This window comes from Prosopis cineraria, unplaced genomic scaffold (assembly GCF_029017545.1).
Source record: "Prosopis cineraria cultivar Desert tree isolate PC_DT_omini unplaced genomic scaffold, ASM2901754v1 PC10, whole genome shotgun sequence".
In the NCBI taxonomy this organism is placed as follows: domain Eukaryota; kingdom Viridiplantae; phylum Streptophyta; class Magnoliopsida; order Fabales; family Fabaceae; genus Prosopis; species Prosopis cineraria.
Window position 1 is genome coordinate 6,040,707 of NW_026555341.1, and position 12,767 is coordinate 6,053,473.

Genomic DNA, 12,767 nt, shown 5'->3' on the forward strand with positions numbered 1-12,767 from the left:
AAATCATGAATGTTAAAATTGATTGACAGCGCATTATATTTTGTTGAGTGTAACAAAATATTCTCAAAGATAATAGGAATGATTTACCAAGGGTTCTTTTTTTTTTGGATAAGTGTTCATTTTTTTTATAACTCATAAGTATGAATTTGTTACAGGTATTGTTATTTGAAGTGTGGTTTTAAAAATTAAAAATGAGTACTTCTTATATTAAAAATAAATTTAAAATTTAATTTATCATATTATAAAACATTAGTCCTTTTTTTAGACTTAATTTTTGTTAGTCATTTTTATTCATGAAATTATGAATCTTATTTCTTCAGAATTACATCTTTTTTGTCAAATTTAGGAATCACATATCTGAACAAGTAATCCCAAAAATATAGGAGTTCATAAATTAATTAGTCCGAAAATATAAGGAAATATTGGCGACGAGAAAAATACCCAAACAAAATCATCCCCAGATTGTTTTTTAATATGCACACACGTACCCAAAACAAATTTGCGTAACAGGCACACTTTTTTTTTTTTTTTAATCGGAAAAACTAAACGATGAGGAGGAACTGGAAATCTGTAACAGCGTCATCGTTTAATTGACTGCAATCATAGGAGGGACCAACCACGTGGTGTCTGCTACTGGTTTTGTCTTGAATCCTTGAAATTAAAATTGAAGAAATTGGCTGATTACAGCGAAGATTAACAAACCAAAAGACTTTCGAGGGAGAATAAATAAATCAGTGATCGATCGGATTCGCCATGCTTCTGTGATATGGGCGTACGCAGACCTAAAAATTAGCAATGAAAGGCGTCTTTTCGGCGCCCGGAGATTTCATCCACTTCAAGTCTCAGGTCCCTCTTCACAAAATCCCTGTAGGTCCCTTTACTCATATGTTGTAATCTTAGTTGTCTTGCTATTTTTGTCATTCACTTTTATCGCTAGCTTCATATCTTAAGTGCTTTTGGATTTAGTCTGTTAATTTTGTTATAAGGACCTTATACAGTTCGGCAGTCGATCTCGTGTTTTTTATCGTCATGATTTTTCATAATTGTCATCGCAAAGTTTTTGAATTTGATATGGCTATTTCTTTTCGTTATTGACCGTGTTCTCTGCGTTTCTACTCGCGTTAATTTCTGGGTACATCTTCGGCTTGGCTTCCTCAGAGTATTATTTGTGTTGTTGATGTGCAAGAACGTATGCTCATAACTATTTGATTGCATCATTTCCAGACAATTCCAAGTTTATGGTGCTCTCGGTTCTAAATTTTGCACCCATATTTTGGTAGTTCTTTCCTTTCATTCTTTTTTCCTTTGTCTTCTTTGATTGACTTTTCAGAGTCATCGTTTGAGCTGGTAGAGTGTTTTGCAGTAGCATGGATTGCTGGCAGCTTGCTAGTTACCTTTTTTCTTCCTTCTTCTCGTGTCGATTGCAATATAGGCCTTAGAAGTTAAAATTGTTATATAGCACGCATATTGCTTTTATTTGCATAATTGGTTTGCAATTCATTTGTGGTCAATTTATCTCTTTTCTTAGTCTTACTTCTTTGTGAATTGAATGCCGCTTTAAATATCTCATCCTCCTGGAAGAAAAATTCATAACGAATAGAAGGATACATAGGTTTTGGAGATGTAACAATGATTTCATTTCATACTTCTCAGTGACAGGTTCCTTAATATGGCTATGTCATGTGAATACTTTTAATCTTAATATGCTCCCGAACTTCAGTATTTTAGGGATGAATCACAGGCTTCACCAAAGATTGAATGTACAGTAGACTAGATGTTTTGGTTTTAGAATAAGCACATCTTTCTTTCTTTCTTTTGTTTTGTGTTTTTGTGTTACTCTGCCATTCTTAGTGAAGGGTTGGGATTTTGACTATACCTGATTCGATCAATAGTTATAATTACCATAGATCAATTTAAAAGAATGCCTTTTTGAATCATTCCATGCTTTTAGTGTGCAAAATTCAGTTATGCAGTGGGTCAGCAAAATGGAGCTATGAGATAACACATGCAACAAATGCATCTTATATCTCCAAGCATCATAATACCAGTGTACCAAAAGGTGTCGTGGACACCTCTTGGCCATTTGGATGTCATCTTGAGGATGATAATATACTAATCAGTTCCTCTGTCTCTCCTGATTCTTCTCAGGTTGGGCAGAAATATAGATTATTGATTTAATGTGCGGGCAACCTAGTTGTGCTTTTTTGGCATGACTGTTTTTGTATTTTTAATTAGACTCTGTTCATTGTTGAATTATTTATATGGTTTGTTGGATTTTGTGTGTTTATTGCCTTCTTTTAGAGTATAACTTTTCATGAGGCATCACTCCTATGTTTTGTGGCTGCTTGCATTAATTATTGCAGATTGGCACAAAGCAGTGGCGATATTATGATTTTGGTCCAAAAGTTGTGCCTCCACTCATTTGTCTTCCCGGAACAGCTGGAACAGCTGATGTGTACTATAAACAGATCATGGCATTGTCCATGAAGGTACTGCATATGTTGACATAATAAATAGTATTGCAATCAATTTTCATTTCTGCCAATCATCCTCTTTGAAGTTCCTTTCTGTTTATAGTATAAGTGGGCTATTTTAGGAGGACTAACAATGCATTCAATTTTTGAAGGGTTACCGTGTCATATCTGTTGATATACCCCGTGTATGGAATCACACTGAATGGGTTCAAGCATTTGAAAAGTTCTTGGATGCTATAGACGTCCACCATGTATGATGTCCTTAAGCTTTATCCGTTCCTATTTTTCATCTATAATATTCATTATCATACATGTCTCTGCCAGTCTGTGCAACAAAGCTTTTGTAATTTAGCATGCACATGTGTCTAACCATCTCTCTGTCTAGAATTGGAAGCTACTTACTTGGCCATCATAGGTTCTTACAACTTGAGGAAATATATAATAAACTAATACAAGCTCTTTTTAACAGATACATCTTTATGGCACATCTCTTGGTGGCTTCCTTGCACAACTTTTTGCTCAGCATCGTCCACGACGAGTTCGGTCATTAGTTCTATCGAATTCCTTTTTGGAGACACGGAGTTTTTCTGCTGCTATGCCATGGGCTCCAATGTACTTTTCTGATATTCTATTGTAAAACATAATAAATGAATGCTAGGAAGGAGCTATTTCTGTTGCATTATGTGTGTATAACTGCTAATAAATAACTGTGTAGAATGATTTGGTGAGATTTCTAGCAGACAAGAACATCAAGACACTTTTTGCTTAAACCATAGGGCCATAGGAACTGTCAAGTAAATGTTACAGGTATGATCACATTAGTGATAAGGAAACTACTATTCTAGACTCAAGTACATATGAGAAATATGATAAGTTTGATTTAGAAATTGTACTCCTACAGTTAGGCTGATGAAATTTGCGTAATTCATGGAAAAAGCTGGATGTTGAAGCAAGGATGCTTACATGAAAGCATGTTTAGTTCCATTTTGATTTCAGTTCAAGGATGGTGTTTATATTTATATGTATTTTTCTTTGAAAAGTTGCATTTTTTGTATATGTTATGGACAAAGATAGTCTGATTTGAGGATTCTAGTTCCTCATATTCCTGTGAGTCTGATTTGAGGATTCTAGTTACTCATATTCCTGCGAGGCTGATGAGAATCAAGAACATTTGGTGTTTGCTTTTGCTTTAACAGGAATTTTTTCCCTGGCAGAAAGGTGTTTCTGCACCATATTGAATTTATATCTGAGTTCTTGAATATGTATTTTTCTGCTATCATCTAATTAAGGAATTTCAGATTTAACTTTGCAGATTTTCAGTCCTGTGGTGTGTGGTTTTATGTTACTCTTGTACAATAAATGATAGTTAGTTAATGACTTTAGAGGATGGAATTGAGAGGACTTGTTTTTGAGTTTCTCCTTTTCTTTTTTAATTCCTATTTTCTGAACACTGCTGGATCTTGTCTGGAAGGAGTGGGTAGAAGCTGGTTTATTAACATGGTTGCCTAGAAATACATGATCGATGATATTTTTATGTTGCTGTGGTCAAATTACTTAGTCACCGAACAAACTTTTTATTCTTCTTCCTACAAGGGTATTTCTTACTACTTCCTGATAGCTTAACTGAATCTGTTAGCCTATTGTCTCCTACAGTGTCAGTTGGACCCCTTCTTTTATGCTGAAGCGGTATGTCTTAACGGGAATACGTGATGGTCCTCATGAACCATTTATTGCAGATTCAGTGGACTTTGTTGTTTCTCAGGTATTCTTTCTTGCATAATCTATTGCTGACTATCAAGCTGCCTTTGGCAATATCCAGTATGCTATGATTTTTCTTGGCATGAGATGACTATAGTATGTATTTTACTGCAATTTGTGGGGTTAGTCACCTTTTCTCTGCCATCACGCCTTCTAGTTCAAGAGGCAAATGTAGATCTTGTTTGTGACACAGTTGTTTACGTATCTACTTATTTTGCTATATAATTCAGGTGGAAACCCTCTCGAGAGAGGATTTAGCCTCCAGGTTGACATTGACCACCGATGATGCTGCAGTGGGGCCCCTTCTTCTTTCAGATTCATTCATCACTATAATGGATGTACGTCATCTAAATCATGTCTTTATCTATTATATTTGTGCATCTTGGAAGCTTATTCCTTTCTGAAAAGTATTGCTATTTTTGCTTGAAATTCTTGGATCCTAACTTTTCAATTATCAGAAAAAAGGTAACTCGCTGTTTGCTCATCTGTATCCAACCTCTGGTTTCCATAATGCCATTTCAATCTGGTTGATAAGTTCTGCTGGCAGTTGTAGAAAGAAACCAGAAACTCGTATGTATTCTATGCTTGTGATTTGTGTGGAAAATTTCTGATGATACAAGTTGCCCGGTAAATCTTTGTAGTTTATGTTGAAGCAGGTATGCAGGATGATATTATTAGGGTAAACATAACTTTTAGTCCCTATACTTTACTCGCATTTTGCTTTTAGTCCCTATAATTTTTTTCAGTATTTTAGGTCCCTACACTTTTGTTTTTCATTGTTTTTGGTCCTTCCAAGGTCCTTATACTTTGCGTATAGAAGGACCAAAAATAATGGAAAACAAAAGTGTAGGGATCTAAGATATAAAAAAAAATGTATAGAGACCAAAAACAAAACGAGAGTAAAATACAGGGACCAAAAGTTATGTTTACCCATATTATTATGTTTTAGGGGGCGGAGATTTGGAAGATGATAATATGTACAAATGGATTAAAGAAAGTGTTCTCTATAAATTATGACAGAAGAGGTTCATTTAATTCACCGCAATTGTCTAATGTCTTTCAAAACCTCATAAATAATTAAAGATAGTCCTCCAGTAATAGCAACTGCTTTCTCAAACAGCTGCTTGACCATCCATTTGGATTGCAGCATGGGATGCTCATTATTTAATTTAAATCGTCCATATTAAAATTAGATGGTTCAGATTTTATTTTTTATTTTTTATTTTAACAGGCACAGAATTTGAAATAGATAATATTCTAATTGCCAAGTTTTTTTTTTTAAAATAGAAGTTTTAACTTAAGATCGTAAAAATGAAAGCATTGGAATCTAGGCCATCTAAATTAATTTGAACAATCTGGATCTCATAAAAATTGAAAGCCATTCCAGATCCATATATCACAAAGGTAGTTATAGCCTACGAGAGTTCATAGAAAGCAGCGTATTGCAAGTTCTAAGACATGCAATCTTTCACTTACTAGTGTTACAGATCACTAGGTTATGGTACCTTGTTTTTATCCGTGTCTCCGTTGGAAATTATATTTGGTTTTGTCCAAATTTCTTATTTTTTTTTTTTGTGGCGAAGTTATTTGGGCTAACTCAACAAGCTTGTTCTTGACTTTTTCATGAAAAAAAAACAATTTATTTAGGCTAAATACTCTGGCTGGTTGCTCTAATGCCACGCGTGAACTCCGAAGCACATTAACTTTCTCTCAGACGCCAGTCACGCTTCTTTTTATACACGGCATATGTTATTGTTTTCGGGTTTACTATTGAGCTATGATACTCAAGAGAATGGCATACATATGTTTCATTTGCTTATAACTTTTTTTTTTTTTGGTCGTGGTCATGTACTTATCTTAAAGACAAATGACTACTGTGCTATTCCTCAACAACTTAAAGATCAATTGAGTGAGAGATATGCCGAGGCAAGGCGGGCATACTTGAAAACAGGTGGAGATTTTCCTTTCCTCTCACGCCCAGATGAAGTCAACTTACACCTTCAGGTATATGGGGCTCCCAATCATTCTATGGGCTAGTTCTTGCATCAGCCATTTATGGCCATTTGTAAATTGATGTTTTTGACTTTTGTTTATATTCCGGCAGTTACACTTGAGACGTGTTGGCGTGGAAGCTCGGCCTGACTTGGTTCGCAGCATTCCAGAAGGGGGACTGGGAGGAAGTCCTAGCAAAGAAAGCGGGGGAGATCCTGACGAGCCACGTAAGGATGATGAGGGAAGCTCAGAAAACCCATCTGCTGAAAGTAATCTTCCTTTCCTCTCAGAAAACTTGGAATCCAATAATTTAGACAACCAGCCACGTGAAAATTCTTCAGAAAATTGCTACCTGGGTCATCAAGTTATGTTGGATCTCTTTCCTGGTGGATTCGCGGAAAGAAAGCACACTGTGCCTCCTGAAGTTCTTGGACTTTTCGTTTGGGAATGCTTTCTTCGTTCTTCCCTTAGTCATATTTGTTCACTCGTTCCTGTACATTATCTTGAGCCTTTCTTAGGAGTGTAGACAAGTTGTGTAGGATGCATGTATGATGGAAATTTTGCAGGAGCAATGAACGGAGAAAACCGAGTGCCTCAACAAGTTAAGGTTGTGCTTCCTGCCTGCCGAATTGGATTCGAGTTCTTTGGGAACCTAACTGTTCATTGTAGTTGTAAATTATTTGAAATTAGGAGGATGTGAACTGTAAGCTGCTGTTCGAGCTTCTATGGTTTCTACTTTCTATCTTATAAGAGTATGAACATTGTCATTCTTTTTTAATTGAAGAGATGGTGTTACAGACCAATTATTTGTAAGCTGGATAGGGTTGGATTTCTTCATCCTGGTTGGTTACATGTCAAAAAAGTTTTTTCAACTCAAATCAATTGCTGATGTTTTTGCTTTATTCATGTGATTGAAAGCTGATAATAATATACAATTAAGACTTAATGTTTTTCTTTATTTATGCTGGTATGAAGCTTCCCGTTCTCTTTTTTGCTTGAAAGAAAATAAGGCGCCTTTGTCTCTTCTCCGTGGAGATTTCGAGCTAGATTTCTTCTCATTAACTTGGTTGGATTTTTGACTTGATTTGAATTTCCGTGGATGCTTGTAGTTGCAAGGCTTCCTTTCTTGTAATCTTTAATTTCTTTTCTCATAGTTATGATTGGGACAACTTGTCTTGTATCTCATCTCAAAAAAATAGTTAAAATTGAATTTTTATTCTGTGTTTTATTATATATTGAGAGTCATTTTGTCTCGTTAGGAGTTGGGACAAAATTAGAATGTCCTAATAAAGCGGATAAAATAAAAGAAAGACCTAGGTAACATTTATTTGTTAGGTTTAAAACCAAAGTAATACAAGTACATAAATTACAATGATTCAAAGTCTACCATTAAGTTACGTTAATCACAATTATAAGTGTACAATTTAAAATTAAGTATACATGAGACAAAACATATTATAACAGTAATTACAAGTGACTTTTAACTACAAGAGCAATAGCAACAAACAAGTCAGACAACATTAAGTCAATTTTCTTTTTCTTTAGCCGAGATATTTAAAGTTATAGACTCTTCTAAAACTAAAGCAAGAAATATGATCTAAACAAAAATTATTACATAGATAGATATAATAATAAATTATATTAATAAAATTAATATATTTTAAATAAAAAATAGATTACTTTGTACTGCATGCTCTGTCTCATTAAAATTATTAGTACCAAGAATTTTTAGTTTTGAATAGGAATTGTAAATATTTAAATTATAATTAATATAATTTATTATGAAATATAATTACTATAATAATAAATTATATTAATATAATTAATATATTTAATACATATTTTTAAAATAAAATATATACTTATATGATATTTGAGACATGAAGGGATGTCTTGAGGATAATCCTATATCCGATTCTGAACTCCTCTTCGTCCCATCCTACAAATCTCATATCGTTTTTTTTTAGTTAGAAAAGATTTATCCTAATATAATTGAGATAGAACTAAGCTGATTGGGATGGCTATAAGGTTAAGGGAGAGTCTCGTTAAGGGCCTTTAAAATACAAAAAATTAAACTTCAAGCCCAATAAAATTTGAAAACACACTATAAATTCTAGGGCCCTTCTTGTGAATTTTGTTATGGGTGAAAAAACACAATTGCCTTTTTCTTGGGGGCATATTCATGTATACGCAATATGATACCCATAAATTCTTAACACAATATTCATAAATGCACGACACATCTAGTGAACATAATTTAACTTGAAATGAAATATATAAACAAGAAAATAATGAACAATATAATGTTTATAAATACACAACGCAATGTATATCAATTTTCAACACAATGAACATGTAAACTTGCAACATTTGTACAAAAAAAAGTCCATAATGAACAATATGCTTTCATTGAAACATAATTCAAGTTAATGTTCATTAGATGTATTATGCATAAACATTATGTTGAGAATTCATAAATATCATGTTGTATATGCATGAACATTCAATCAAGACAAGGGCAAATGTATCTTTTCATCTTAACAAAGCCTGCAACATGTCTTAAGATTTTATTGGGTTTGTAGTGTAAATTTTTGTGTTTTGGGAGCTTTTTGTGTGAGTCTCCCTAAGGTTAAACACCATAAAAAGTTTTTAAAAAAATTACATTTAGATCTCACATAAAAAAATTTATTATTAAAAATTAAGAAGTTTCATGAAATTCATAAAATATTTTTAAATTTTAAATCTTGAGCATTTACAACTTAACTAAGAGTATTAACAATTAGGCAGCGATCATTACAAGTTGTAAATGACCATTGTCTAATTTTTAATATCTTTAATTAAGTTGTAAATATATAAAATTTGAGACTTAAAAATATTTTATAAATTTTATGAGACCTTTTTATAATAAATTTTTTTCATATTAGACCTACATGTAATTTTTTTCTAGTTTTTCATCCCTCTAAACTTATAATTACTTGTTTATTATATTTCCTTCTCTTCTCAATTTTTGATTGCTTTGTACAAATGCAGAATATTTATGTATGATGTGCATCATGCATCTCTGACAAGCTTTGTGTGTCTTTCGGTCTTTCCATTAAAATAGTTAAAAGTTGAAACATCTCTAATGTTGAAGAGCGCCGCGTATGGCAGCAGAAAACTTCGAACTTCACTTTAGGTCTCTGGAAGCTGACGTACGTGGCTAGCCGGAGACATCTCTAACCCATGTGGCGACTGAGGGATGTTACACGAGTCCATTCGAAAACTCAGCCTTCACCTTCTTCACTTCAACAAAATTGTCTTCGCCAACGCAGAGAGCGTGGAAGCAATGAATCGCCTCAAAACCTATCTAACATTTCCCGGATCTTTTGCGCGCAATTGCAGAACCTTCCATCACACCTCCCCGAAACAATTTCCTGATCACAAAACCCATTTTGAACATGCTGGTCCCTTGGTTTCACTCCTCAAGTCCAGGTCGGTTATCCGATTTCGAGGGACTGACACCTTGAAGTTCCTTCAGGGACTGTTAACCAACGATGTAAGCAGGTTTGGTAAACCTGTTGGTGAAAAAACCGCTAATCTGCCTACACCTAATGTACCAGTTGCATCAGCTCCGCCTGTATATGCTGCCCTTCTAACACCTCAAGGTAGATTCCTCTACGACCTTTTTCTCTTTAAGCCACCCAGGTCTGAGACGAAGCTTGATAAGATTGGGACGGGGCCTGGGACTGACTCTGATGAACCGTTTAATTTGTTTGCCGATGTGGATGCTTCGGTATTGGATGAACTTTTGGAAACCTTAAAGAAGTGAGTTTCTTGTCACTACTTATTGTTCATTACAACTTTTATTGAGGTTTGGAGACCTGCCATTCGGTTGTTAGGGTGGATGTTTTTCATGCTTTCCTATGTGTTACCTCAATTATGGTTATTGACTTGCCTTCATGAATCTGGTTCTCGAAGAAGTTTAAGTTACTGCAAATTCTGCTTTGTATGTTTACTATAATCTCTTCTCACACGGGGCCACTGTTTAAAGTTGTTCAGTTCAAAAATCCAGGACGTAGCAACTTCTAGTTCAACTGTCATTTTACTTGTGAAATGTGTGAAATATTGATGCTTCTGTATTGCTCATGTGAGGGTTAGAAGACGAAAGAATATAATTCATATATGATCAGGATTCTGTGATAATATTATTTGCATTTTTTTCCCTTTGTTAAGTTCTGTTGCATTGGGCTTGGCTACTACCAAAGTACATGTTTTTGTTTGGTAATTGATGTTATTAGACTTACAACAGAGGGGGGAAATTAGCTTGTAGGATTTGACAGTGTTGATTAATATTAACTTTCATTTCATAGAACCTGAAAAATTTTCTGTTTACTCTAGTTGGTAACTAGACATGCTTTTTTATGCGTGGTACAAAATGTGAAGAGTGAGTCACACTTTTCATGGGGCATGAATAAGGCTTGCTCTAGATTTGTATGAAAATAATTACATCCAGCCACTTATTGGTAGAATGTCCCCAGTTAAATTAATTTGCTGTGCCGTTTGTTCCTATTATAAAGCATGATGAGCGGTTAGGTTATATAAGAGGTAGACTTTATGGCTTGCTAAGCATCTAGATTTCAATGATGCCATAGCAAGCCATGTTTTACTATTTGTTTATAAATTGATCGGAAAACCTACAAGATTATATTGCAGAAACCCTAAAATTTTGGTGCTACAGATACCGACTGAGGTCTAAGGTTGCGATTGATAATGTCACTGAAGATTTCTCATGCTGGCAACGCTATGGCCCTTGCCTTTCTGAGAAGCTGCCAGATGTGGATGAACCAGAGGCAGCTTCTGTTGGCTGGGGTGCTGGTGTGGATCGTTCTGCAACATCAGCTTCACGTGGGAGTAATCTTGGGTGGCAATGGTTCAAGGACCCTCGATTGGACTGTCTTGGTTTTAGAGGGATCTTCCCATCTAATGTAACACGTAAGTTTTTTTTCCCCTCCTTGTAAGATTTCTGTCATATATGGCTGCAATCCTTATCATTTCAACTATATACAGTTATCTTGCTTAATTAATCCCTCCTCATTTTTCCTGTTTCAGCACCTCTGGTTGAGGTTGACAAAGAAACAGATGAAGAGAATTATCTTTTTTGGAGAATAAAAAAGGGAGTTGCAGAGGGATCAACTGAGATTCAAAAGGGTGAATAATTATTTCTAGCGGTAAACTTTTTTTTTTTGGGTCAATCAATCCTTTGGCATGTTAATGTTGCAAATTATGTACAGGTGAGGCAGTACCACTTGAGTATAACCTTGCAGGCCTTAATGCAATTAGCTTTGACAAGGGTTGCTATGTGGGACAAGAGTTCATAGCTCGTACACATCACCGAGGGGTGATTCGCAAGCGAGTAGTACCTATAAGATTTGTCACCAATGGTGGGAAAGGTAACGTTTCAGGACTTCCTTGGCTTCTATAGGATTATCTATTTTATTGATTGACACCCAGCCATTCTTCTTCTGCTCTTCCAGAAGTAGAAGATAAAGTTATTCCAGGCTCAGAAATAATTGACACAACGAGTGGCAGGAAAGCTGGTTTCGTGAATACTGCCCTCGGATGTTGTGGGCTAGGGCTTTTGCGAATGGAGGCAGCTTTTAAAGGTTCTGGCACTTTATCTATAGAGGGTCAAGATAATGTGAAGGTTGAGGCTGTTCGGCCAAAATGGTGGCCTTCTAAGTGGCTTGAAGATCATCAACATCACATTGCTTTTGCCTAGGATGCTCAATGCTCTTGTCCAAAGGCCAAGTGCACGCGGCAATTCAATCCTTGGAGGCCACTGTGTGAATCAATGTATTCCAAATATTTAAGGTGTTCATATTGGGATAAGAATTGTAGCGTCATCGGAATTATTTCTGGAGGAGAGTCATGAAGATGGCTGTTGGAGTTTTCTTATGAAATAAGTTTCAATAAAGGGGATTGTGGTCTACCACTTTACCCTTGAGTTTTCCAGGGTCCTGAGAACTTCAAGAGATCTGAAAAATTTTGTACTGAGACATTAGAAACAAATCATGTCTCTAAGATTTTGTAGTTGTGCCTATCCTGAATTTGTATTTTGTCAGTTGCTGGTGGGGATGAGATGAGCATGAGAATCAACTTGGATGAGTTGAATACGTTCATGCTGAATCTGTTGATATTTTCATTGTTTAAGCGCCCACTGAACTAAAAAAGAAGTTATCAACATTGATCGAAATACTAAATTTCATAATGAATTTATCGTGTGAAAGACTTAGTGTGACTCGTCTGGTTTATAATGTATCAATATCTCGTTTTACTTTTTCTTCTTCTTGAGTCAATTTTTTTGTTAAAAAATTTACTTCGAACTTGGTCCCTTTTTTTTTTTTTGGAGGAAGGGGGATACATGTACATCCCTACACATATAACTTTGTTAACACTAAATAAATTTACATCTTATATATAAAATGTAACACGATAATAAGGAGCTGTACATTACGGATCCGTAATGAGAATCCTATCATTTTCCTTAGATTACGTTTTTTTTCC

At 35.0% G+C, this 12,767-nt stretch overlaps 2 protein-coding genes across 3 annotated transcripts; both read left to right on the forward strand.

The window, feature by feature from the left end:
• The first annotated feature begins 550 nt into the window (after positions 1 to 550).
• On the forward strand, positions 551 to 7,027 carry LOC129322300 (uncharacterized). Of its 2 annotated transcripts, none has more exons than XM_054968549.1 (8): positions 551 to 846; positions 2,364 to 2,489; positions 2,627 to 2,725; positions 2,944 to 3,086; positions 4,128 to 4,236; positions 4,463 to 4,570; positions 6,096 to 6,236; positions 6,337 to 7,027. In XM_054968549.1, the coding sequence occupies exons 1-8, from the start codon at positions 796 to 798 to the stop codon at positions 6,748 to 6,750; spliced, it is 1,191 nt and encodes a 396-aa protein (XP_054824524.1). In that variant the 5' UTR covers positions 551 to 795; the 3' UTR covers positions 6,751 to 7,027. The 2 variants fall into 2 exon arrangements, with proteins under 2 accessions (XP_054824524.1, XP_054824523.1); XM_054968548.1 differs by having other exon boundaries at positions 552 to 867.
• A 2,297-nt stretch (positions 7,028 to 9,324) lies between these two features.
• Positions 9,325 to 12,489, forward strand: LOC129322723 (putative transferase At4g12130, mitochondrial). Its single transcript, XM_054969074.1, has 5 exons — positions 9,325 to 10,028; positions 10,942 to 11,195; positions 11,313 to 11,411; positions 11,495 to 11,653; positions 11,738 to 12,489. The coding sequence occupies exons 1-5, from the start codon at positions 9,463 to 9,465 to the stop codon at positions 11,980 to 11,982; spliced, it is 1,323 nt and encodes a 440-aa protein (XP_054825049.1). The 5' UTR covers positions 9,325 to 9,462; the 3' UTR covers positions 11,983 to 12,489.
• The last annotated feature ends 278 nt before the right edge of the window (positions 12,490 to 12,767 follow it).

Coding starts and splice junctions, on each gene's coding strand:
- LOC129322300 (XM_054968548.1), top strand. CDS start 796: ATGAAAGGCGTCTTTTCGGCGCCCGGAGATTTCATCCACTTCAAGTCT. Junction 4,237..4,462: donor TGGACTTTGTTGTTTCTCAG/GTATTCTTTCTT, acceptor TATATAATTCAG/GTGGAAACCCTCTCGAGAGA. Junction 4,571..6,095: donor CATTCATCACTATAATGGAT/GTACGTCATCTA, acceptor CTTATCTTAAAG/ACAAATGACTACTGTGCTAT.
- LOC129322723 (XM_054969074.1), top strand. CDS start 9,463: ATGTTACACGAGTCCATTCGAAAACTCAGCCTTCACCTTCTTCACTTC. Junction 10,029..10,941: donor CTTTTGGAAACCTTAAAGAA/GTGAGTTTCTTG, acceptor TTGGTGCTACAG/ATACCGACTGAGGTCTAAGG. Junction 11,654..11,737: donor TGTCACCAATGGTGGGAAAG/GTAACGTTTCAG, acceptor CTGCTCTTCCAG/AAGTAGAAGATAAAGTTATT.